General features: G+C 46.6%; 1 protein-coding gene across 3 annotated transcripts in view; it reads right to left on the reverse strand.

Annotated features, from left to right (window-relative positions):
* Positions 1-27277, reverse strand: part of RNF216 (ring finger protein 216) — a 91958-nt gene that overhangs the window by 17764 nt on the left and 46917 nt on the right. For all 3 annotated transcript variants that reach the window (XM_061599474.1, XM_061599473.1, XM_061599475.1), the window contains 2 exons: positions 8188-8285; positions 2540-2762 (listed from right to left, as the gene is read on the reverse strand). In XM_061599474.1, the coding sequence (XP_061455458.1) occupies positions 2540-2762; positions 8188-8285 (321 nt within the window). The remainder of the gene's footprint in view (positions 1-2539; positions 2763-8187; positions 8286-27277) is intronic.

Consider the following 27277-nt stretch of genomic DNA (forward strand, 5'->3'; position numbering starts at 1 on the left):
TGCTTCAAGCCATTCCCAGCTCAGTCATGAGGGTTTGATTAAGAAGTGGCAAAGGGTGTTTTAATGCAGGAGGAAGAACCTGAAGGTAAAGATGGTGCTGGGTGGCAAAGGGGAGGGGAATGAACCCTCCGTGACAGGGAGAGACCGGAGGCAGAGGCACGGGAAGACTGAAGGCTTCCTCATCACTGAGAACTACCATGGCAATGGATTGCAAACTCTCGGACTGAAGGCAGCCAGCTTGAGGCAAGCCAATCCTATCTGGGGAAGGAGCTGGCTTATGCTGTACGTGGCCCAGTTAAAAGAAGCAACTCACAAAAGCCTCCATGCTCGCCTCATGCCCCAGGAATCTGCCCTGATCAGCACTGCCAACCTGGTGCCCTTCAAATGTTTTGGACCTCAACTGTCAGGTCTCCCAACCAGCATGGCCCAAACTGCTGTAGTCTAAAACATCTGGAGGGCACCAGGCTGGCCTAGAAGCTCTAGATAAAGCCTGGAATAAATAAGAACCAACCGTCTGTCATTAGTGACATTTTGTTTTGGGCAACCACTTGACTGGAAGAGGCGGCCTTGCCTCCTACCTGGAGGTAAACAAAACCGTTACTCAAGGGACAAAACCTTGTGAATGCAACAGCATGGCACTGCCTTTTCTGGGGGCAAACATGACTTCTTAGGAGTGAATGTCACTGCAGTAACAGTTGCCAAAAAGCGCTTAGCTGGCAATGCCACAGGAGAGTTCATGGGCTACAGTTTCTGCAAGGAAAATGAATGAAAACGAAGCACCCAAGGAAGGCTCTGGCCACCTGGTCTGACACTTCCCCCGGTTTATCAAGAAGCTTCTTCTCCCGCCCTTCCCATCCTGGCCTATAATGTCCCAGCTCCCCCGGCTGTCAGATAACAATCCCTCCCTGCATGCCAAATATATGCATTCTACATACAGATGAAGACCACACATGTGACCATACATTTGCCAACAAGCAGAAAAAACTGACATCTTGTCAAGACTTAGGAGGAATCCAGAAACTGACACACACATCTTACGAGGCCTGTGAGCCTTAATCTGCCCTGCAAGCTTTAACTGCCTGGAAATTTTAGGAAACAATTCCCTGAAATTAAAACAAGCAATTAAATTTGGCAGATCAACTGAAGCAGGGCTGGGGAATCTGTGGCCCTCCAGATGTTGCTGGACTCCAGCTCCCAGCAGGGCCAATGGTCAGGGAGGATGATGGGAGCTGAGAGCCTAGCAACTCCTGGAGGGCTGCAGGCTCCACACCCCTGAACTACAGTTTTCATTCAGTGGTCTTTAACCTGTGTTCTGGGAGCCCTTGGGGTTCCTTTGGGGCATTTCTGGGGTCCCAGAACAAGAAGCCCACCACACCCCGGCTTCCCAGTAACACCCAGCCCCAGAGAAAGATTGGGGTTCTCCCTCAGTTCTTGAGGGGCGACAGTGGCTTGAATCCAAAGAACCACGAGCAAAAGAAAGCAGTTCTGTGAACTCTTGTGCACAGTAGTGGAAGGCATTGCATTGTGTGGCATCGCTATGTGTTGGGAGTTGCACGGAGAATAAAGGAAGACACCGGCTGAAGCATATAGACTCCAGTGGGCTATAAAAAGATACCGAGAAAGAGTGTGCACCAAACAGATCTTTTCCAGACTGGAGGAGGTCACTTGCAGTGTTGCCTCTAGGCCTTGGAGGCCTGCCCTCAGCCCCTCTCTCCAGGAGTTGACCTCCTCGCGCACCAGGTGCAAGGGGCTCTTGCCCCTGGTGGGATATGGGTCTTCTGCAATGCCTGACCTTGCTGACCCTTGATGCTGGTCCTGGCCACGTGCCTCACCCAAAGGTGCTCTTTGCCAAACTCAAAGAACAGCCCTCCTGCGAACAGAAGAGTGGGCTTTCCACTAGCAGACAGACACCTCTGGGTCCACCCCCTGGATCCAGCACAGCAAATTCTAAGAGGCTTGGGCTAGCACTCTGTGTGGTTCCAACACTCTCCAGAATCCTTTACAACACACTGGGGTTCTGTGGCAAACTAAATAGCTCTATGAAGCTACAAGGCTGGTGGTTTTGACTGGTAAGGCTGAGTAATGAAGGGGAGGAGGGGGCTCTGCTTATTCTCTGAGGCTACGTTAGTTCCAACATGATAATATAGGAGGAAAACAAAAATGTCAAAATGACCTCACCTTCCAACAACAATCTGAAAAATACTTTTTTAGAAATAATTTCTCTCATGCTTGGCTTCATTACCTCCAGGAGGGCACCAGTCCTGAGATTTGGCATCATGCAGATATACTTAAATTTTAATTGATCAGTAAGTGAAAAGTCTAATGATTAAATCAAGCACTTTAATTGACAGTCACCCCCACTTTGCATATATCAGTGCAAGAAGCTATGGCTCAGAGCTGATAGCACAGCATACCTGAACATTCCTCAAAAGAGCCAGGCACCATTGTGTCTTTACTATAAGAGGCATCTATCTAGATCGCTCCAGTGCCAAGCGCAGTCAGGGGAAAGCCAGAACCTTGTGTGTTAAGAGGCACTTACCGTGGGGTCTGTCCAGAGGGAACATTTTGCACAATCTTGACAAGGGGCTCCCGGGGACCGGGGGTGCTGGCAGAAGTGGTCGTACCCGTTAATGGCAGCTCGACAGAGGTAGCACATCTGGGCTCCACAACGGCATGACATGCGGTTGCAACCTTCAGACTTTATCAGGCCAGTTGCACACTTGTGGCATTTTCTAATACGAGCCGCTGTCATCTTCTCTTCTCTGAAAAAGGCAATCGGTAAGGGTAAGGCTTCTGCTTGGAACGCGGCTCACAGGCCGCAGGCTCAGCTCCTGGCACCGAGAGTACAGGAGGCCTTGTCTGCAGTCACTGGAGAGAGGCAGTCCTGGACTCAGTCCCCAGGTTGCAGCAGAGGGGGAGAAGGGAAGCAGCACAATTACATCAGCTCTGCTGAAAGACTAGCTTTCTTTGCCTCTCCCTCAACTGGCACCTAATAGCAGCCATTCCATCCGGCTACCTGAACTGTTTCCATCCCAGCTGGTCATGATACAGAACTGTAACTTTAAGAACTGATGCCTAAGTTTGCTTTTTCATCCTCTCTTCCCATCCCTTTTACCTTTTGTGTTGTGTCGTTTAGACTCCTACCCACCCCTCTCTAAGTTATTCCTGTGGACCTCTGGCAGTCTTTTTTTGGGCAAACAGCAGGGTAAAAACACTTTCACTATACACTGAGCATGACTGACTCAGCATAAAGGCACTTCCCTATATTAATAGATGATTGTGGTGGGGTTTTCTAATGGATTTTTATAACATATTTGAAGAAGAAAGGAAAACAGAGTATGAATACGACTACCATCAATACTTACATCTTAATTTAAACTTATTTGTGCAGCGGAGAGTATAGACAACTGCCACGAAGAGAGAGCGATGCTGCCTGATACTGAGTGCACAGTACATCCCCCTCCACAACAAGGACGGCTCCTCTTTCTGCCAAGTAGAAGGGGCACAGCCCAGGAGCCCTCTAAATGGGTCCCCAATTGCCGTGTGGGAGGAGGGGGTTGAAAATCAAGTCTGGGCTGAAGAATCACAGGAGTGGCCGATGGAGAGGCAGAGGGGGGCAAAGGAGTGCTCAAGGCCAGAGCATCCACTAAATGGGAAAGCAGCGAGTCGTTACAAACATTATTTTTGTAATATGACCAGGGCTGCAATGCCTTTAGATGAATATCAATTAAAACATTTTAACTGACTTCAAGACCCTCCTAATTAACTGGATAATATGCTACATTAAAGACAATTATTTCCAAACAAAAAAAATTGGCCCCGCCAAGATTAACAATTATAGCATCAGCTTTTGTGGGCTACAGCCCACTTGTTCCGGGGGAACTGATTTCCAAATAAGGACTTCTTAAAAACAGAAGATGGCAGGCAACATTTCAGAAGAGGCGTTTCCCTTCACCCTCCTCACCAGGAGAGAAGGTGTCTGCTGATTGGTGCGTACAGACAGACAGAGACACATCCCTGTAAGAAGAAAGGCACCCCACCTTCAAAGTTATGATGCTTGGTCATATTCAAATTGTGTAGATTGAGGCTGCAATCTTGCGTGAGGACACACAAACACAGGGAGTAAGTCCCAATGAATTCTGAGTAGACGTGTATAGGACTGTATTGTTAATCAATTCAACTTCCATCTGCTAACATTTGTTCAAACGGGAGACAGCCCAAAATATCATATATCAAATTATAGTGGCACAATGATTTACATATTTGATTACATCATGTTTCAGTGGGCGCTCTTGTTCTTTGATCGATGAATGGTCAATGGGCCTGGAGATGCACAGGATCCTAAGTCACATTCAGTGTCTCCACACAGATGACCCCACGCTCAGCTGTTTAGCAATCATTTCTACAGCACAAAGAGGCTCTTTCCCAAAAAGTGGGGTGTGTGCATGAGAAAAAAAATCTTTCTAGCCAACAGCATTTCCAAGCAGGTCTCTGCTGCTTTTTATTTAGAATTCTAATTTATGATGAGCTGGAGACAAATTAAGTGAAAGAACGTTCATTGCAGGCTGGCATTCTGTAGCTTAAATCTGGTTTCCCAGAGAGTTAAAGAGGTGGGGGAGCTAAACTTTAATGCAAAAGAAATTTAACCCCAGAGCCAAAAGGGCACAAAGATCCTTACTTCTGACAAACAGAAAATATATAGCTGAGCCAAAGAAAGCAGGAAACACAAACTCTGCACTGCTGCTTGACAGCTTTTATAAATCAGTGCCTGTTGCTTTGGTTACGGAGATGCTGCAAAAGGATTGTTAGCTATTCTGGTCTGCAAACACTGGATGTTTAGGCTCTGACAATAGCTTTAAGCTTTCCCCATGCAGGTTAAAGCATCACACCAGCCCTTTAATCACTCTCTTCTTCTACAGATGTTTACCAGTTATATAACAATGTATGTGCCTTTTGTTTTCCTTCCCAAAACACAGCACGGTATCCAAGGATGTTTTCTGGAAATCTTGAGTTTACATCACCCGCTTTCAATTGCTGACTATTTTCTCCCAGCCAAGAAGATTTATTTATTTCAAGGTTATATCCTGCCTCTCTCTCAGGATGGTACTCACAGCAGCATCCGGAGGCTTCCTAGCCCCATCCAGGCACTGACCAGATTGACCTACTTTGCTTCAACTGCCTTTGGAAAGGGAACAAGAAGGGGGGATCCCAAAATGCTAGAAAAACATGTATTTTATTTGTAATCCAAGCCCAACGCGTTTCAGACTGTGTGTATTTAGGCCTTCATCAGGGGAACAACAGCTGGTGTGAAGTGTCTTTCCATGAGCAAAGCTCATTAGCACACAGGGGTCCTCCCAGCAGACCAATCTGCTGACTTTGGCCAAATGAAGTGTAACCCTCAGGCGGCAGATGCGGACACACGGACAGGGAGAGGGAAAGACACCTCCTCCCCCCACCGGTGAATGCAGTGATGAAGTGGCCTACAAAGTTTGTGGCAAATGAATAAACTGGTTAGCCTTTAAGAAGTCTCAAGATTCTTTGATGCTTTTGTTGAAGCAGATTAACGTGGCTAACTCTCTGGAAACTTTAAGATGTTGGCCCTTCGCAAACTAACTTTACGTCCAGTGCAAAGCTCCTGGATTGCACCACAGGACAATGGAGGGGTGGAGAACTGGTGGGGCCCTGAGGATGCTCCTGGACCCCCAGCTCCTGCCACCTGCCTGACCCTTGGCCATGCTGGCTGGTGCTGATAAGAGCCGGAGGCCAACAACGGCGACATCTGGAGGGCCAGAGGTTCCGCACCCCTGGCATACTGGAGGAGACAAGCAATGGCAGTGCCCCTTTTAAGAAGATGGACTGTGGGTCCCAGTCAATAAGCTGTGACTGCACAGCGCTGCCGCATGGCAGGAACTCATCCCCTGCAGGAGAGGTCACTGGAAGTGGGATAAAAAAATATAGTATTTGTGTATGTGTGTATACACCCCCCCCCTCAGGCAGCAGTCACTTGCCTCTCTCTCCAGCACTAATCAGAACACGCGTGTCCTTTGTAAGACAGAGAAGGAAAGAAACAGAGTAGTCTTTAAACTAGCAGAGCTCAAAGGAATTCCTTTGTATGCCGCCTCAGGGAGCCAGAGAGCCCTTCCAAGAGCAAGATGCACTCGGCACAGAGAACACAAATTCTGCTCTCAGGGTTCTGTCCCACTGGTCAGCCACAATCCCGGCAGTCTTTACGAGGGGACAGGGCTCAAGCCCACCTGGAAGTTAGGCTTTCTGCCCTCTTCAGCAACCCAAGTGGCTACTGAGCACTGGCATTTTTACACCTCTGCCCATTCCCATCATAATACAAGGCCTTGAGATGGGAACTGAGATCCCTCCTTCCTCTACCTTCACCTTCAAAACAAAAAAGAGCTACACGTATCTCAAAAGCCTGCACGCTGCTTCCTGAACACTGGTCATAATAAGGGTGTTTTACAGCCCCTCCAACTTGTCAACTGGCAAGGACCCAGAGCTGCCACAGTTTGCAGGAGTTTAAAAGGCTTTCACTTGCCCACAGGCGGCAGCTCTGTCCCCTGTAATGCACTCTCCCCTTTGCAAATTCCTTCTTGGTCACTGCATTTGCACTTTGGGCAAGCGGCAGATCAGCAGGAAACCAACTCTGCTCTCCCTCCTGCACTGCTCCCCTCTCATCCTCCCCACAGGAAACGCCAAGCAGAGCAGGAAGCAGGGCCCAAACGCCAGCTGTGCTTCCTCTCCCAAAGACTCCAACGGGAAGCTTTATTGTCTGCAACAGAGCAGAATCTCAGCGGCATGGTGGCAGCGGCCGGCAGCCCAAGGCAAATAAACTCTGTCAAAGCTATATATATACACACACGAAGCAGTTCCCCCCCGCCCCACCCTGACTGTCCTGCACACCATTAAGATTGCTATTTCATAGGGTACGCAAAGCCACCTCCGTAGGTCTTGCATGGTTATAGGCTGCCCTGCATGTGCTAATGCTGGCCAAAAGTATTTAAAATATTTAAAATGAAAGACATGGATGCTTATTCCTCTTTCTCCCAGGACGGAATGAGGTGGTTAAAAGGTGCCCACGGGAAAAAAAATAAAGCTGTACTCTCATTAGAGAAACGCCTGTCCCCCACCAGGGATTCTGAAGGACTGCCTTGTCTCGCCTGAACTTCCCTGCTCTCTCCGGTGGGCAGTTGGGGCCCTGCTCTGTGTACCCACCCCGCCTTCAGAGGTTACACGGGACAGGGCCTTTTTGGCCCCTGCACCCAGGTGCTCCTGGCAGAGGGTTAACTCTTTGTGTTTTGGAGGGTCGTTGGGACAAAGCAGGGAAGAGAAGCCTGTGGGGGCCCTTCAGATGTTGCTGACCATTGGCCATGCTGGCTGGCGCTGGTGGGAGTTGAAGGCCAGCAACATCGGGAGGGTCACTGGTCCCTCCATTCCAGTTTGAGGCAGCTGAGGCCCATTCCTCCCGCGCATCTAGCGGCATTCTCGGGGGCATGATGCAGGCGAGTCCACCCTGCTCTCACGCCCTGGAACTGCCAGGTGGAGGGCTGAGGGAGGCCAGACCCTTACGTTGCTGGAAGAAGATAAGAGCCCGCCGGCTGTGCACGCAGAAGGGATTGGCCTCAGGCATCGACCGTCAGCAGGGCTGGAAGAGGGTGGCCAAGTGACTGACTTCACAGAGGCCAGTCCTCTTTGGAAGGGCCTCCAGAGGTTCTTGGGGTTCAGCTCCTGCCCAGGGGCTCCCCAGATCTAAGGCAGAGCCTTCTGTTTTATATGCTGGCATTTCTTAGCCTGACTTTCTTGTTTCTTCTGCTAATGGTATTCCAGGGTGTGCTTTGGCTCTTGTAATGTTTTCCCCTCTCCGCTACACCAGGAATGGCCGGCTAGGAGGTCGCAGATGGTAACAGGCCTGTGACAGAGTTTTATCTGGGCCCTTCAACTCATGGCCGGCCAGCTGCGAATACAGGGGAGGAGGAGGACATGACAGTGGAAGCACTTTAGACCTCCCACCTCTACGTGGCCCTCGGCTCAGACCGGCACACAAGTCCTCCTGCCAAGGAGGCTTTCAATGGCTTAACAAGGAATCAGTAGATCATTTGGTAGCAGCAAGTGCTCTCTAAACTGGCCATTCAAAACTGGAAGTAAAAGAGTTCCACCCCCACCCCCCAAGTTTCTTACATAGATGTTCTATACTTGATGTCGTCCTTCTCAGCCAGCTGTTCGCAGGTGAGGTTCATGTGCTCCTTCCACAGACCTTGGCATTTTCTGCAGGTTTCCTGGAGAATGAGATCACCACATTAATTAGCAGAAACACACCAGACTTTTTAATTGTTTTAGTATCAACCAAAACAAAAAAAAGGCAAGCAGATAAACAAGCAGTGCCACAAGAACTCTGCAAGCAAGACAGAGCCCAAATTCTGGGCCAAGGCGGCCGTACCAGGAACTGTAACTGCATACAAGCAGCTGCATGAGAGTTTAGTACCCGTTTTTCTGTGTCTGTGTTTTAGCCATGAAGCGAGGTGAGTGCATCTCCCATCCTAGACATCAGTAGCTCATATCCAGCCTTTCTGGTTTTGGCTTCCATGGACTGCACCAGGCCCTGCCAGCATGAGTTTGAGCTTTCAGCTGCAGTGCCAAAAGCTACGTCTAGAGGCAACATGTTGCAAGACAATTTGTTTTGGTGTAGGACCAAAACTTGGGCTTGTGCACTGATCCTTCACCCCCAACATGTATGTATTTACCTGATTTAGACTGCCTCCCCAAAACACACACAGCAGCTACCACTATATAGTTAAAATAAAACAAAATTTAAAAAACTGTCATGAAACAATGCTTTAGAAACAGCAGCATGCCTACAAAGACCAGCAGCAATAAACAGATCTAAACACAGAGTAACATATGCGGGCAAAAAAAAAAGAGTCTTCACCAGGCACTAGGAAAACACAATACTGAATCCCAGGTGAGCCTCTTTAGGAGAGAATTACATAAATAGGGTGCCACCACCTTCCACCGAGAAGGCCCTTGGTCACAACTCAATTCTTCTCCAAAGGAGAGAGCACCCAGGAAGGACATCTGAAGATGATCTCCACATTTGAAGAAGTTCATATGGGAGAAGGCAGCCTTTCAGATGTTGGGCATCATGAACACAGTCAATCTTTGTTTACACCCCACCCATGTATTCGCCCCTTCCCCTGTGCCTTGGAATGGTTTTGCCGGCAGTCTAAGATAAGAACTCTCTGGTGCACCTGAATCCTGCCAAAAGCAGGATTGAATCCTCTACCCATCTGCTGATGTACAGGGAGTTCAATCAAGCATCTTGCCCCACTCCTGCGGGCCAACTTCGACAGGTACACTATGGGATTGGTGATTATGTCAGTCACCAAGCTGGCCCACAGGGTGGGATGGGAAGATATAGACCTGGACGGCTGGGTGGAAACATTTCCCCAGCCCTGATGTATGGAAGGGTCTGTTTCTGCCACAGCCAGACCAGGAACCTTCTTGTGGTCCTTCCCAGGAGTTCCACAAAACTCTGCTTGCTGTGCCACTTGCGCAGAATCAAGGCCACTCACCCTGAAATCTTCTACTATTGGGAGGGCTATGAAAAAGGAGTATATAAATCACAATGGCTGCATTCTGCTTCCGAGGAGCAACTGGGGTGGGGGGGAGTCTTGAATTAGCAAAGCCACACAGACATAAGGTGCTAGTTTCCCAGCCACTGCCTTAACTTAAATCTCAAGGCTCCCACGTATGGCTGCAGAAGACGAGGAAATGGCAAAGACACAACACCAGAAAACTACTTACGGGATTATTCTTAAAGCTCCAGTGTAGGGAGGGAAAGATCCATTTCAGTTCTCTCAAAGGTTCTCAGTTTCCCAATCTTAAATTCAGTTCTCCATATTTCCACAGAAATTTGCTATTATTTTTAAAGTCTTCATGAAAATTTTCCAGCATTTTAGTGTTAATTTCTCCTTTTAAACACATTTCTGTAAGCATTTTCTCCTAATATAATGCATTCTTGTGTCATTTTTACCAATATATTCATTTTTATGCACATTTCTGTAAACCCTCCTCGGCTGGCTAACTGCACCACCAAGTTCTGATCAATGTGAATTTCAAAGGATAGCTGTGTTTCAGAAAGTGCTGATTTGATACATTTGTCTTTAAACGTGAACTGAATTGAATCTCTCTCCCACACCTAGTCCTGTGAGAACATTTCCTGCATAGGTGAAAGTCATTGGCATTTGGGTTGTGGCCATTTGTACTTGTTCCTCCATGCCTTAATGTCCCAGAGCTCTGGGTCCCCAAGTACAGCATATTTAACAATTCACCTGGTAGCCTTAGCTGACCATGAATTCCATGCAAGCGAGTCAAAAGGCTAGCAAAGGAGGAATGGGCCTCTCTGTGCCCAGCTAGGACACACAGAGAGCCGCTATTCCCTGCACTTCTGAGGGTTGCGGAACTACCAAGAGAGCCCCCTCTCCCAACCTTAACACCCAAGAGATGTGTTAGAGACGGAGACAGTTTTTCAGATATTTGAAGCAAGCTAGTAAGAATTCTTGCAGGCTAGTAAATTTCTGCAAGGCTTCCTGAGCACCAGCACTTGATGCTGTAGAATTCAAATTGTAATTCAATATATAGGAAATAAAAGAAGAGGTAAAATACAATTAAAAATCAAGGTATTTAATACAATGGATCCATAGAGACACTGCAGACCACCTGAATAAAGCTCATGGACCTCAGTGTGGGAGCCCCTGTCCCAGGGGATTGGGCACCATTGTCTATTAGCAAGACAGGAGTGCAATTTGTTTTTTCAGTTCAGGCCACAAAATATCTCGAGTTAGGCCAGGTGATAAAGCAACATCCCTAAGCAGTAAGGCCTTCAAAGCCCAGAGAGAGACAGAGGGGACCAAGTGTGGTATACCTTGATCTTTTACAGCCTATGGAAGAAAACATGTTTATTCCCTTCATGAGTGAAACTAGCTTCCAATTTTTGAAAAAACTTCACATAGATGAAAATTTGGTAGGGTTGTAGCGCACATCAAATTGCTTTGGGAGCCCCATGCATGACTGTTGTGTGGAATGGGGTCATTTGGATTTTCCACCCCAAGTGCCTCAAAACCACTTGGATCCACTTTGTGGATTGTGTGTGGGTGCAGTTCTGCTAGAAGTCTTAGAAACTGAACATGATTCTGTTCAGAGACATGTACATGAAGCACAAGCAGCCTTCTCTCTTCTACTTTCCTAGCAACCCCTCTCCACCCACCCAAATGTATTCCCTTGCATGCTAGACATCTAATATGGCTACCACTGCTATGTCACAGAAATGAAACGCCAGCTAAGCATTCCTGTGACAAACGCATTTTGATCCATTCATTGTAAGGGGGAGGGAGGGAGAGAGAACATGTGCATGCAGACTTCATACCCCTGAATGCGCTGATTTTCTCCAAAGGGGGCTATCTGTATTCAAAATTTCTTAACAAAAATATAAAGCTTTTTTTTTTTTAAGTGGCAGGAATTAATTTGTCAGAGAACATTGCCACCTAGTGGTTTGGAGCAGGAACAGCTGGCATCCTTCCTACAGTACGGTGGCCGCCACGTGACTGCAACCGCTATCAAGGTGCTTAGAGGATGAAACATGCTGTCAACAGCTGTGGAGCCAAGAAAGATGGAAGCCAACCCTTGTTAGCATAGCTAAGTGCTTTGGGAAACTGTAAGTGTTGACATGAATCAGGAAGCCGCCTAGGCTGGCTTCCACCCACCAGCAATCCAGGAGGATTATGCAAAATGCAACTCACAGCAAACCAAAGATATTGTGAGATTTATAATAATCCCACAGCATTTGGAAGAGACACAACAGCTTTTATTGGACCAACTACTCCCTTAAAACAGCACAGGAGCTCAAAAGTATATTATTTGTCATACAAACAAAATAAAAAAATTATCTGGGCCAAGAGTTGCCGGGAGTGTTACTCTTTAGAACAAAGGACCCTGGAGCAGCGGTGTTAAAACTACAGAAAAGCACAAAGAGTCAGGCCTCGCTCTGGGAAAAGTGAAACTACTGGTAAGATTTGTGTCCTCTGGAGCTCTAGATCTTTGCTCTCCTTAAACAAGAACAATCCTAGGCTTTACAGCAATGCCACCAAAAGGAAGGTGTTCCAAGCACACGGAAATGTATTTATTTATTTATTATTTGATTTATATCCCGCCCTTCCTCCCTGCAGGAGCTCAGGGCGGCAAACAGAAAAATCTCTGTGAATCTCGTTTCAGGGTGAAAATATTAAGCTGCTGATCCAAATCTATCTTTAAAGGGCAAGCTGCTGAAAAGATAAGGGAGAAATAGAAATATCAGGGGAAGAAAATGAGATGTAATCCAGTCCCAGAACTCGGGACTCCCACCCCTTGCACTGCAACCCTAAGGCAGCAATTTTAACTCCAGTTACCTGGGAGTAAGCCCCACTGAATGCAATAGGCCTTGCTTCTGAGAAGACATGGTTAAGATTGTGCTGAAGTATATTTTACACAGAAGAGTGTTCTGCTGACACTTTTAGTGGAGTTTACGACTAGTGAGGGTGCTTAGAATAAGCTATGTCAGGGGTGCCCTGAAAACTGGCATTACACCGACTGCCCTCCCATAACAGCCGGCTTTTGCTTAGCTGTTGACAGTCACCCTCCTCCTATCACATTCTGTTGCTGCCGCTGCCTCTCTACCCAAACATTCTCAGAAACACACACACACACACACACAGTTGGAAGGGACCTATAAGGCCATCGAGTCCAATCCTCTGCTCAATGCAGGAATCCAAGTTAAAGCAGACCCAACACTTTCAGCACTTTCGTGTGAGCTGCCTATATTAGTAATTGCCGGTTTCCTCATATTTTTATGTACAATTATTTTTATCGTATTTCTGTGTTCTATTGTAAGCTGCCCTGAAGCAGTTCACTCTCAAAGGCAGCAGATAATTTTTTTAAATAATTTCACACCAGAGGTACCCACAGGACACAGAAGAGAACTGATCTGCTTGGCATCTCTCTAGGTTGGCCATTATTCCAGCCATCAGTCCTATGCTGGCACAAGTCCTTGTTAAGAGTGGTGAACTCCCAGTGCCAGTTATTGCACCGAACAACAGTAATCTTTAAGCTGTTTATGCCGGTGGAGTGCAACAGAATAAGCGAGCTTGGATTATTGTCTCTCAGCTCAACAAATAAGAGTTATGAATGAGCCTTTTGGCTGCACAATGCAGATCCATGACACAAACAGGCAAACCAACCAAACCGTTTTCCATAAACTAGTTCCTTGTCTTGTCCAAACCAGAAACTATGGTTAACAGCTTTGGAACAAGTCAGAATGTTAAGCCAACTGGTATGATGTAACAGAAATTGTGGGGCCATATTCTGGACTAGCTGGAAGTTTCCAAACATCCCAGCCCTGCATATAATGCACTCACCCAACACGGACTTTATCAAGGCATTGATCACTGTGGCAAGACCATTCATGCTGCCACTTTAGTCAACAAGCCAAGAAAGCTTTGGCTCAATACATACCCAGGGCTTGGTTGTTGACTTTTCAGGCAGATCAGATTTGTTTAGACTTATACAGCCGAAATAAATATGGCTGTGACCTCGTATTGTTCAATTAGCATACATGGCCTTGGCCGGAAAAATGAATTGCAATTTCAGTCATTTGATACTGGAAGTGCACAGATGCTGTGTCTATCAGTCAAGGAAATCTGAACCTTGCAACAGCTCAGTCTTCCCAAGCCAAAGTAAATAACGCTAATCAAATACAAATGGGCTCATTCAAAACCACCAAAGTCTAGACCTCCTGCAGCTATGCCAAACTGTGCAAGGATAATTGCCACTAAACAGAGTTCAATGGAACTGGCATCCAGCAGAGACCCGAGAACTTACATGGAAAGAAGCATGTCCCACTGGCAGAAACTCCCAAAGCAATTTTAAAAACCCAACTCCCCCCCTTTTCTCCTTTTGAGAATCATCATTCCAAGACATACAAATCAGAAAAGGATGATGTGTGCATGAAGGAACAAAACGGCTGAAGTCTGCATCCCCCCACCCCAGCAGAAAAAGTCTACTTCTGAAAGGGTTTGTTGGTTTCTCCATTGTGATGGATTCCCCTCTCTCCCCCTTCCCTCCTCAGAATTGCGGAGCCGTTGCCCTGGGGCAGCAGAGCTGAGGGCAAGCACACTCTGGCCTCTCTCCACAGCCAGGAGACCAAGAGCCACTGGGAGGCTGCACCCGTCTCCCAGGAAGATCATCACACCAGGGGGCGGAGATCCATCTGGCCCCACCCAACAGCCAGTTGAGGAGCAGCGGCTCAGCCTTCCTCTTCCCTCTCCGCTCCTTTTTCCTTATGCACTGTGTCTATTGCATGGAGAGCCTGCAGGTAGGAGCTCTCCTTTCTTGTCACAGAAGCTCAGTGCTTAGAAAGTGTGAGGTGCTCTGTCACTGTTTACGCCTCATCAGAGGCTGACAGGGATATTCTGGCTCACACTGTTTTTAATGATGAGAGGGACAGGAGACGTCACAAGTTTTGCCCCCAGACCACAAGCTCACGACTGGGGCCTGAGGCAGCTGTCAGCAGCAAGTCCAGCTTAGAAGGGCCTTCTGCAGAGACAGCAGAGGCTGAAGGACTGAGCTGCAAGACAGGAACCAGCCACCCCCAGCCCCGGTTTAAATCTCAGTTGCGCCGCAAACTCATCAGACGACCTAAAGGCAGGCTATAACCTGTCAGCCCCACCATCTCCCATCTGAAATATGGGGGAAAGGCTAAAACCCCCAACGCTTCCCCAGCAGCCCCAGTGCAAGGCAGCCTCAGCCCTTTCAGGGTGCTCTGCGGAAACAATCTCTGGCCCTTCTGCCCTGCACACCTGGGCTCCTGAAGCTCTGTCCAGCACCCTTCATCTCCCCACCCATCCACTCCAACTCTGTTGCCAGCCTGGAATGCCACCTTCACACCTTGCAGGCAATGAAACACAGAGTAAGACCTGCAGACCGGTATTGGCTTCCTTTTTTCCTTTTCACGGGATGGAGAGCTGTCACATGCGAACATGCACGCCAATATTTTAAGCACTGCAGGAAAATGTCCATGCTTATCTGCAAATCACTTTTACGGCCCTGTTACAGGAAACAGGTTGCACAATGAAGCTTTTGCCTCGCGCCCCACACATGCCTTGCACTTTCAGTTCCACAGAAGGAGTTTTGTTTTGATGACCAACCTCTTTGTGGAAGTTGCTCCCCAGTGACCTGTGAATCTGGGCTGAAGGCAGCAGAAAGCACCTCGCCTGAGGGCCAGAAGCAGGCGACCCAGGCCACTACTGGGGTGCTGAGCTTGGTGCACGCCTGTCTCCATGATCCACTCCACCACAGAAATGAAAACAGTACAAACTGTTCATTTTAATTTATAAAGCTGGTAAGACTGACCCATGTAGTCAGGGCCAACATTAACCGTAATACGTTATCCGCCACAGAAGAAATTACATCAGAGCTCACTCAACAAATTGTGTGTGCAGCAAAATCGAACCCATGCATGAAAACTTACCATTTGATACGAGGGGGAAATCATGCATCTTGCAAACAATGCATCAGCTTTATGAAGTGGGCTCCAGATGCAATAAAACTGGAAGCAGTCAAAAGCTGAACAAATGGAAAGTGTGCGTGTGCCGAAGATGCCATCTGCTTGTGATGCCATGTCCAACCCAGCTCTGAATCCCACATCCCAGGCTGGATTAAAAGGGGAAGAGGGAAAAGGAAGCACAAAGAGTGCACAAGTCCACTCAATAGACATCGACAGGTAAATCAAGAGGGCCACCATTTCTGCCGCTGTTGGGCCCCCAAAGTGTGATCAAGAGGAGCCTTTGCAGGTGGTTAATGGTCTGGCAAAGGCTTGCTGACGTCTAAGCCCAAACACTTTCCAGACGTGTTGTAAAATCTTATCTTTTCAAGCTTATCCTTTTTCGGCTCAAGGTTAAGATGGGAAAAGTGGGGAAATTTCACAGAAATTAGATGAAATCTTATTCACTTGTTTGCATTTGTGGTCAGCACTAAGCCTCTTGGGTGGTGCATATCAAATCTAAATAAAGGGACAATCTGCTATACTATTTCAGGAAGCATGCCGATTACCAAGGTGATGGGGCCTGAATACTCTATTTATGTGCTCAGATTTATAATCCTTCCTCTTTCTATCCTTATGAGATTTTTTGAAATATTAAGTGGTATATAAATGCTTTTAATTAATAAATATAAATCCCAGAGTAATCACCAGAGTGGGAGAGCACATGCTTTGCAAAAAGCTCCTAGGCTCCATCCCTGCATCTCCAGGCAGGAAGAGGCAAGACCCCTCTCTGCAACCCTGGAGTGCTGTTGCTGGTCAGTGCACTGAGCTGGATAGACCAATGGTCTGACTTGGTGGAGGGCAGCTTCTGAGGTTCCCACTGGTTGTGGAAAAGCGCATGACCGGCCTCCCACTCCACACTCTCCGGGGAGATGGGCAGTGCTGGCAAGGAGGGAGGCAGCATTCAACCGTGTCATCCCACTGCCTGCCTTCTAAAGCGGTACAGTCCTTTCACGTGCGTGTTCTGGAGATCTGAGTCCCCTCAAGAGTACCATTACAACAACAATGAGGAAAACATGTCAACCAGCATGGCTCATAAATATACAAGAATTGCCTATTGTGTATTGTTTTGACAAGCTATTTGAAGAATGACCCTGAATAAGCTACTAACTGAGTACAGTATGTTCTTTTGACCAGCTGGATCGCCTGAAATACACAGAGCAGGTGTTACAGGCGCTACCATCGCTCCATAAAAGGAGAAAAGGGGGCAGATTGCAAAACACTTCGCATCTGCGCCTTGAAATGCCAAGATACACAACTCGGCAACAACTCTGATCCCTGCATTTTCAGAGTTCATCATTAACACTCTGGAAAAGGTGGCAATCATGCTCTGTATGATCCCATGAGGGTAAGAAAGAAGCCTTGGAAGTTTCAAGATTGGGATAAATATTCTTCAGCATACTAGGTAAAATGAAAAGTAACATCCAAGCGTATTAATCATATTAAGTAGGATCACTACGGTTGTGTTTGCAGGTTACGCTAAGGCATAACATTTAAAGCAGGGGTTCCCAAACTTTTTCTCCCCATGGACCACTTGAAAATGGCTGAAGGTTTTGGCAGACCAGTTAATGATTTTTTCTGCCTTGTAGCAATTGTAATGCCCTGTGCTGGATGCTCTATGATTTTTAATTGTACTTTTACAGACAAGCCACAGACGACTTGAATGAAGTTAACAAAGACTGGTTTGTTTTAGACCATGGCTTACCGTTACACGTGAACTGGGTCATTATGCGTGCATGACTACTGTATGTGTATATATACAAAGCATGTTTTATATGCACACACCATTAAGGCAGAAAATTCAAATGGGATCCTACCCTTTACAATAAAGATGGGACACAATTCACCAGGATGTAAAACAAAGAGGAATATTGGCCTTTTCAAAAACCTGCCTGTGGTTAATGCAACAGGGAGCACGTGAAAGCAGCTGTTTTTAAATTGAATAGCAGCTCCTAGGTGTGTGGCTATTTAATAAATGGAATCTTAAAAGTTATGGGAGGGAAGATGCCATAGTTCAGTGGCAGATCACCCTCTTAGCATGCAGAAGATCCCACGTTCGGTCCCTGGACTCTCCAGTTAAAATGTTCTCAGGGAAAGGATCTCTGCTTGTGACCTTTTAGTAAGAGTGGCAATTATAGGGCCAGATGCCCCAAAGGTCTGATAGAGACAGCACTTTTAAAAAAAGAATTAATGTGCTATGAGTGCCAGCAGCAGTTGGGGTCCAACAACATCTGGAGGGCCACAGGTGAGCCACCCATAGCACGAGAGTTTAAGGTAGCACACGGGTGTTTAAAAGCAAGACCTAGGTGCAGAAAATTAAGAAACCAGTTCAGCCATTTTGGGGAAGGCACCCTTGATCTCTTTCTTTGCGCCAGCCTGGAAGGTGATCATCTGCAGGATTTGCATAAGTCACCTTCTACTGGTCACCACTGGGCTGCCAATTGGACAACAATTGGTGGTGGAACTGATGGCCTAGAGTGACAAATTAAGGTGCCCCCTTATGGCAATCTGTTGTGAGGCCTTTACAGATGAATAACAGCCTTTTTAAAAGCCTCCCAGATTCTCTAGTACGGCTGCAAACGCACCATACATTTAAAGCACATTCCCCCACCCCACCCAACGAATCCTGAGAACTGTAATTTGTTACAGGTGCTGAGAACTGTAGCTCTGAGAGGGGTAAACTACAGTTCCCAGGACTCTGGGGGGGGGATGTCTGCTTTAAATGTATGGTGTGCACACAGCTGAACACCATGGGCTCACTAGGAAACACTACTAAAATAAATACGGACAGAAGTTTTGTACTGTGATCAAAATACTCAAGACATTCGCTATGCAGTATTAAATATAACTGTGTTAATTTTAACTAATACATAGTAGCTTTCATGGTGGAAGCAAAGAAGAAAGGTCTGCTTCCCTGAAAGGTCTCTCAAGTACCTAGGGAGAAAGACAGTTTCACTTCATTGTCAAACCAAAGTCTCCATGTTGCCAATAATCATGACCTCGTCCCCCAAGTTGTCCACTCTAGTTCCCATTTACCTTATTATATGGATATTAAATCCTCAACAGATGCCTTCAAGCGAAGGAGGCCTGACAGCCATTGGTTTGGGATGCTGGTCGAGCTCTGGATCTCCTGCATCAAGCAGGGCAGGGGCCTGGGCAAGGTGGCCTACAAGGCGGTTCCCTCGAGAGCTCTGTTATGGTTCTACCCTGGCTGCTTCGGGGAAACACACCCTGGAACACCCCATGATCAGCTTGGGTCATCTGTACCTCATCCTTGGTTCCAGCCTTAGCTTTAAGGAGTCTCTTTCTGGAGTTTCCAACTGAGAAAATTAGTACCTGAAGAGATTAGCTACTGAGTACCAGCAAGACCCATAAGCAAATCCACTGTTCCACATATGCTGCGCTAAAAAAGAAAGATGATGCAAGAATTGGATGCAGAAACAATCAATACAACTAATTGTGCAAAGGGGATGGCAACTTCCATTTCCCATAATGCAAAGGGATTTCAGCATTCTGTCTCTCTCAAAACATCCAACCAAGGGAAAGAATGGACAGAGAGGAGGGAAGTAAACCTCGTACCCAAACACCTGCTTCCTTCTGGATGAAGTGCAGGAACATTCCCTACATACTTGCAAACTTTCTTGTATCTTGCACAGGAATTTGCTTAGACCTGGGAACTGAAATGCAACACCCACGGGGCAGTTCCACAGGATGGATTAGCTTCTTTGAACCAGCACATGAATCAACTGGGTCTGGCCAACGGATGTATCACATCTAAAGCGCATGAACAATTTGTGCTTGCAAAACGCTAACGCATGCAGGAAGAAAGTTCACAACACCACACACAACCTTGGAGACTTCATAACCACGTCATTGGGAGGGACAACAGGCCAGTAGGAGGGCACTAGTTTGCATGTGGTGGATGTGCTAAACTGGTGCCTGGCTTCAGTAAGGAACTGGCTGAGGGCCAGCAAATGGAAGCTCAATCCAGATATGACAGAGACACTGTTAGTCCTTCTGGACCCGTCCTTGTCACTTGAGGCGCAGGTGGCCTTGGTGGCACGGAGCGCTTTTTACCAGCTTAGGCTGGTGGCCCAGCTACACCCATACCTGGACAGGGAACATCTTACTTCAGTTGTTCATGCTCTGGTAACCTCGAAATTGGACTACTGCAACGCACTCTACGTGGGGCTGCCCTTGAAGACGGTTCGGAAACTGCAGCTAGTGCAGAATGCAGCGGCCAGATTAATAACTGGGACCAAGCGGTCGGAGCACATCACACCGATTCTGGCCCGCTTGCACTGGCTGCCCATATGTTTCCGGGCCCGATTCAAGGTGCTGGTTTTAACCTATAAAGCCTTACACGGCACGGGCCTGCAATTCCTGATGAAACGTCTCTCCCGATATGAGCCTACCCGTACACTGCGCTCAACATCGAAGGCCCTCCTCCGGGTGCCGACACAGAGAGACGCCCGGAAGATGACTATAAGAAAGAGGGCCTTCTCGGTGGTGGCCCCCGAACTATGGAACACCCTTCCTGATGAGGTTCGCCTGGCGCCTACATTACTATCCTTTCGGCGCCAGGTGAAAACCTTCCTCTTTGCCCAGGCATTTTAATATTTTAATATTTAACATGTTCGTTTTCTTGTATTTGTATTTTGTATTTAATGTTTTAACAGACAGTTTTTGATATATCTTTTGTAATTTGATGATTAAGTGGTTTTTATATTATATGTGAAGTGTTTTTATTGATGTACACCGCCCAGAGAGCTTGCTATGGGCGGTATAAAAGTTAAATTAAATAATAAATAAATAAATAAATAAATAAGTGGGAGGGGTGATGTACAACCACTTCTGCAGCAGGCCACACTCCCTCTGAAGGAGCAGGTGCATAGCGTGAATGTGCTGTACTCTTGATCCATCACCATGACTGGAGGCACTAGTGGCTTCTGTGGCGTGGACTGCTTCCAACAGCTTCAGCTGGTGGCCCAGCAACAACGCTATCTGAATGCGGATAGCCTGGCTTTGGTGGTCAATGCTCAGGTAATCTCTAGGTAAGATTACTGCAATGCACTGTAAATTGGGCTGCCTTTGAAGACAGTATGGAAACTGCAGCTCACACAAAATGCAGTGACTAGACTACTGATTGGGACCAGGTGGTTCGTACATATGATTATACTTTTGGCCCAATTGCACTGGCTGCCAATTTGCTTCTGAGCCCAATTCAACGTGCTGATTTGGACCTCTAAGCATCTTGCATGGCTCAGGACCCAAATACCTTGCTGTGTATAAACCTGCCCAGACCCTGAGACCAGCATCTGAGGCCCTCCTCTGTGTGCCTCCTCCAAGAGATGTCCAAAGGATGACAACAAGAGAAGTGGCCTCTACTGTGATGGCCTGTGCTTATGGAACGCACTCCCCAGGGAAGCTTGCCCTGAACCAACATGGACATTTTTTTGTGTCATTTGTGGAGAAAAAACATCTCTGGCTGGGTTGTGTGAAAGAGACTCCCAACTTTGGCTCTGGATCACAGCAAGCACACTTGGGCTTTCATTCACTGCCGTGTTCTCAGCTGACCTCTTGGCATTAAAAAAGCATATCCAGCATTAAACTCCCATCAGCTCTGAGTGCTGCTGACCTCATGCCATGCTTTAGCTTGACCAGGACGATGGATTCCATTAATACTCCGCTTACTCTGTGGCATCAAGGGAGGGGGGGGAGCCATTTGCCTCGACAGCACCCTTTGATCGCTGATGCACTGCAGAGATGGAAATCACCTCAGCCACGCACATTTCTGGAAAGACCACATGGTGGGGCTGTGGGACCAAGCGGGCGGAGAAGTGCAGGCTTCTGCAAGAATGTCTGTTATATTTCAATTGTGTTTTCAGTCAAGACTGACTCCACAATATCGGAGGTCGAAACCATTCTCCAAGTTCCTCAGTTCCACTCCAATAAAATAAAGTGGGAGTTGACAAGAATACTGATGGGTTTTATCCCCTCTTATGAGGTATCTATTCCCACTTGAAGCAACCAAGAAGTGGAGTGCTGGTATATAAATGCCTTATTCCCCAACCCTGATTATAGGCCTCCTGTTTCTCTCTTTAAATACGCTCAGAAACCACATATAATATTCTGCATAAATGTTTAATCACAGCCTTCCCCCCTCTTATTTACTTGTTTTATATAGATGAAATATAAGAAATGAGAACTATGGATATTATAAAATTAAGGCATTAAGGAAGAGAGGAAACTGGAGTGGGGAGGACTGATACGGGATTATATCATTCTTATTAATCTTATTATTCCAGAAGTTAATTAAAAAGTGCCTTTTCTGCTACAAATCCATCTTGTTGATTATTTAACATTCTTTCCTGGTAAGTCAGTTTAGTCGGGGCAATTTCCCATAACTGGATGGATGGAACAGCCTGATCAGTCTCTTTCAACAAACCTTTTAAGCAGAAACCTTGTCCCAGTCTGCATCTGTACTGGAATTGTTTTTTAAGATGTTTTTACAGGCATTTTGATTTTTAAAGATGCTTTTATAGTGCTTAATTTTAAGATGTCTTTAGTGCTTTATCATCTGTTTGCTACTCTGGGCTCCCTTTGGGAGGAAGGGTGGGATATAATAATAATAATAAATACATAATCAATCAATCAATCAATCAATAAAAATAATGGTAGTAGTAACAGTAGTAACAACAACAGCAACTTCTGCAGCTGCTCCTTCAATGTCATAACCTGGCTTCTATTATAAGGCTAGTGACTAATGGTAAGTGTGCGTTATCCACTTCTGTCTTTATTACATATAAAAGGATAGACCTGGGATTCTTAGTAATATTATTATCCTGTAATTTCTTGTACTATATTTAGGACCATGTTCCTTTTTTATATATATATATACAACTCCAAAAAATCTGAAGGCTATCTACCCTTGGCCTTCTATATATCCAACAAAATAAGTCCTGTTGACATATCTTGCTTAGTTTGTGAGGAGTGGAGTACCATTGATAGAAAGATTTGAAAAGGTCCTCTTTTAGACAGTGCTTATTAATATTTTTGTACTTGTTTTGAAAATCCATATGCATTCTGTTTATGATATAGTAAGGCTGTAATTTCACAAATGCCTTCCCCATTTTCTTTTATATGTGGATTGAAACTGGTCAGACTTGCTATCAAAGAGAAGTAGGTCTATTCTGCTGATTTGTTTCCTTGAACTGGTACTGACCATTAAGTTTTCAAAAATATATACTGGTGTAGTGGTTCATATTTAGTTCTTATTTAACATCATGCCTAATTTGAATAAAAAATGGACCAATGGCGGTCTCATTTCAGTCAATAAAAGAGTGACTTGGTTGTTCCTTATTCCTTCAGGGAAGAAGGGCAGGATATATAAATTTTAAAAATAATAAATAAATAAATACATTATTTTATTATATGTATTTCTAGATGTAACCATAATTGCAGATACATAATTAGGGTTGCTTTCCATTTTAGATCTGTTTGTTCCAGTAGATTTTTGCATAGATTAGCAGTGGCTAATCCCAAAATACTCTGATTTGGAAGTGTTTGTCTTGTAGCCAGATGCTTCACTGAAAATGTTTAAGGCCTTGAAGCTCTCTGGGTGCGTCAAGACACACGCTATATCATCAGTGAGATTTTAATTATTCTAGTTTGCATTTAATTAGGTTATTGTTTCTTCTGGTAATAGTGAGAGGTTCTCAATTGGAGGTGGGGAACCTTTTCGGCTCCAGGGGCTACATCTTTATCTGGCCCCACCCTGTGGGCCAACTTTGACATGTGACACTGCAAACACAAATTAAAAGTAGAAATAACCTGAACTGAGGCTGCTTTGATTTCAAGCGGTGCGTATAGAAGGCACCTAGCAGACCTTTTGTGTTCTCTCAGCCTTTCCCAATCTTTGGGTCCCCAGATGTTGTTGGACTACAACTCCCATCAGCCCCAGCCAGCACGGCTAATGGTCAGGAATGATGGGAACTGTCGTCCAGCAACATCTGGGGATCCAGAGGTTGGGAAAGGCTAGTCTAGATTCCTACGGAGTTTTATACAGACTTCGCAACTGATTCCAGTGGCATTGTTCTCTCTGCAGCGTTCACCCATTTTTAAAAAAAAATTGGCCGCTCACGCCTCCATTACAAATACCGATTTTAAAATGTCAGCATCACAGCTAGACTGCTACAACTCCATTAATAATGCAGCAGCTATTCTGGGTCGAATGGCTAACAAGGCAGTAGGCCTCAAGGTTAAAAGCCGTCACGGATGGCCTGCTGGGCTGGGAGAGCAGGACAAGAGTGGAGGCGCGACACTCACTGGCTTTGGTGTCACCCTGGGGATGCAAAGGCGAAGAGGAGCAGACACTGGCCTCTCCCACCAGCCAGGAGTCCAAGGGCCACTGGAAGGCTGCACGCCCTGCTTCCCAGGAAGAGCATAAGGGCAAGGGGAAACCCAGCCTGGCACCATCTGTTGACCATGGGAAGGGCAAGCTGCTCCAATGCTCCCTTTCCTCTTCCCTCCACAACTCTTTTTCCTTTTGTAGTGTGCCTTTTCGATTGCGAGCCTCTGCGCAGGGGTGTCTCATCTTTGAGGAAAAAGTCCAGAGCTCAGAAAATTTTGGGGTGCTGCGTAAGTGTTAACTGATACTAACACCACCACCACATATAATTCAGAAAATTCTGATAAGTGTTTTTAATGAAAGCTGAGACTAGCTCTTAAGGTTGCAAAGACAGGTTTGGAGTGGGGTGGGGGCTGGGGAGAAGGGAAAAGACCTGAGAAAAATCTTTCAGGCCGTGCAATACCCTTCAACCCTTTCCCCCTCGGACTCTTGCAACGGAGGAACTCTTCTGACCTCCAGGATTGCAGGTGGAGAGGCACACCTCCAGCTGCATCCCCTTCCCCAAGCCCCCCCCCATGCTTGCTGAACTGAGGAGGAGCCCCTGAAAGAGCTGAGCTCCCTGGCCATTCCAGCTGCACAACTGCAGCTTTAGAGTTACAACAAAAAATCTCCTAAGAGTTAATTCCTCTATGCAAGACCAAAACAGTAAGTCCTCCCATGTGTAACATTTCCTCCTGCCCTCCATGATGTTAAAAGGGAGGTTTTCTCTCCCCCCCCCCCGGGCTGCCAAAGAAAGAGGTTAAGCAAGACAGCTTGGCTCATAATGTGACCAAATTAGGAAACAAACTCCAAAAGGCTCTGAGATGGACATCAGAAACCACGGCCCGCACTTAACCTCTGACCAGAGCATTGCTCTAAGCTACATGTACGAGGCCAGACATCCCACTGCACACTCGCGGCTGCTTCAAACATGATGTTCTTGGGTGTAGACTATGCTGCTGCTTTCCGTGTGTGCCTAGTCCCGCTTGAAAACAGCAAGTGTGCCCTGAACATACAGCCCTCAAGGGAGCAGCTTCGTCTTGAGCATATTGTGGCAAACCGGCCCTGCCTCTGTGTCGTGTGCGTGTGGGGCCAACACGGTCAGAGTCAAGATGCCACCAAGTACCAGTGGATGGAGGGCAATGGCAGAGGGGGCCATTGCTCTCTTGCTTTCCTTGTGGGTTTCCCAAAAGCATCTGGCCAGGAAACAGGATGTTGGACAGACTGTTGTGGGGCTCTCAAATTCTCAAACAGCACTGACAAAGTACTATCCATTCCACAAAGGCTGCTGCACATGCTCACAAGTTGCTACAGACAAAGCCTGCTAATCTCCTGCTGCACACGGAGATGGCTTCACTCTAGGTCAGGAGTGGAGAACCAGTGGCTCTGCAGACACTGTTGGACTCCAAACGTTGTATTCAGCTGAGTCCTATTTAGAAAAGACCCACTGACATTAATGAACCACAGTCAGCTTCGATGGGCCTACTCTAAGTAGGACTAGCACCAAATACCACCCAGTCTCCCATCAGCCCCAGCCAGCATGGCCAAGGCTCAGGGGTTATGGGAGCTGTACGCCCGCAACCTCTGGAGGGCAACCACAGGTTCCCTGTCCCTGCTCAAGGCAATATAGGAACTAGAGCAGAGTGGCTGCCATTGACTCTGTGGCTGCTCCTACATTGCTCTGGAAACACAGGTTTGGCTGAACAGTATGTCTGCACAACAAACAATGACTGACACCCACCCTTGTGGAGCTGCATCACTGGAAAGTTGTGTAAACTCAGTACACAAAAGCTTACTGGTTGCTTGGGCAGCCCACTACCTCATAACTGAACCTATTTACGCATTTATAATCCAGTTTTATAAGAATATATCAAGGCAGAAAGACTACATCAAGGGTTGTCGCAAAGATTTAGATAGTCTTATTGTGAGCTACTAGCAGCCTTGGACCTGGCGCTGCTTGGGAATTCTAAGAAACCAAAAGAACCAGTGCTGTTTTGAAAGGTTCAGTCCATCATGTTGATTCAAAATGGCACCCAAATGTATTCAAACAGACAAAAACCTTCTTCTTGACCTTGGGAACCATCAAGCAAAATATCTAAAGAGGTATCCAAATACATAGTGAACAGAAACAACTTTCCAAAATATATAGTAGATTCTAAGGTCCTTGAGGGAAGAATAGGGTAAAATGAGATCAATACTGGTCTGTTACTTACTTTCCAGGCAGGGGAATTCAGGGAAGAGGTTTTCTGTTATGAACAGAGCAGAATTTTTGGTGTGCAGAGATGCATTTAAATAAGGGGAATGCATATCCAGGGCACAGATGTGCAAACAAGAGTTAGCAGGCTGTAGCCACAAAAGTGCTGGACTGTGACAGAGAGATCTGGGCTACAGATCACAGCCCAGATGTGAAGCTCATTTAGTGAGCTTGAGACAGTCACTGTCTTAAAGTCATGCATCTCTCACTAGGCTGTTGCAAAGATGAAATGGGGTGGAGCACCTCAAAGGCCAGGATAAAAATGAAATCAATCCATGCACACTATGGCTATGATGTATTCAATTTCTTCATAAGGTCTCAGGGTGAGTTACAGCAATTTGTATGTGGAACAAACTTAACAGGTAAATGGGTTGATACAGACCTAACACCAAACCACAATGCTACCTGCAGAAGCCCTGTGGTCACATCCCCACCTCTCCCCTCTCAGTTATCATTTACCAGCCAGCTTGCTGTTCCATTCAAACCAGGTTTCACAGACTAGGATTGCAGATCACAGGGAGAAAGGGCACAGGCCTCCGGGTTGGCTTACCAACCCAGTTACTATACGAAGAAAGGCTTCAGCAGCCTCCAAGAGGCTACAAGCATCTTTCAGACAGCAGCAGCTCAGGGCACTGCAGAAACTAGTCACAAGAGCTGGGTTCCAACCCTTAACCTGGCTGCCTCCCCACACACACACACTCCTGCAGAAATGCAGAAGAGGTAAGAAGGGATCAGCACTCCAGATGCCCAATCTTTCCAACACCACCCCCAACCCGGGAACCTGGCTTTAGGTAAGCAGGAAGCATCACAACAACAACTTATCACAACCAGGGGCAGGAAACCTTTAAGTCAAGGGCAGCATACCAGCCGCACATGGGTTCAAAGCAAAGTGGGAGGGCACTCCCCACGTTCTCTCTCACACCCAGGTGCCGCCACCTCATTCACAGCCTCAGACTGATTAGCCTCTAAGAAAACATTCTCCATCCCATGAGGCTGG

This window comes from Rhineura floridana, chromosome 17, assembly GCF_030035675.1.
Source record: "Rhineura floridana isolate rRhiFlo1 chromosome 17, rRhiFlo1.hap2, whole genome shotgun sequence".
NCBI classification, from domain to species: domain Eukaryota; kingdom Metazoa; phylum Chordata; class Lepidosauria; order Squamata; family Rhineuridae; genus Rhineura; species Rhineura floridana.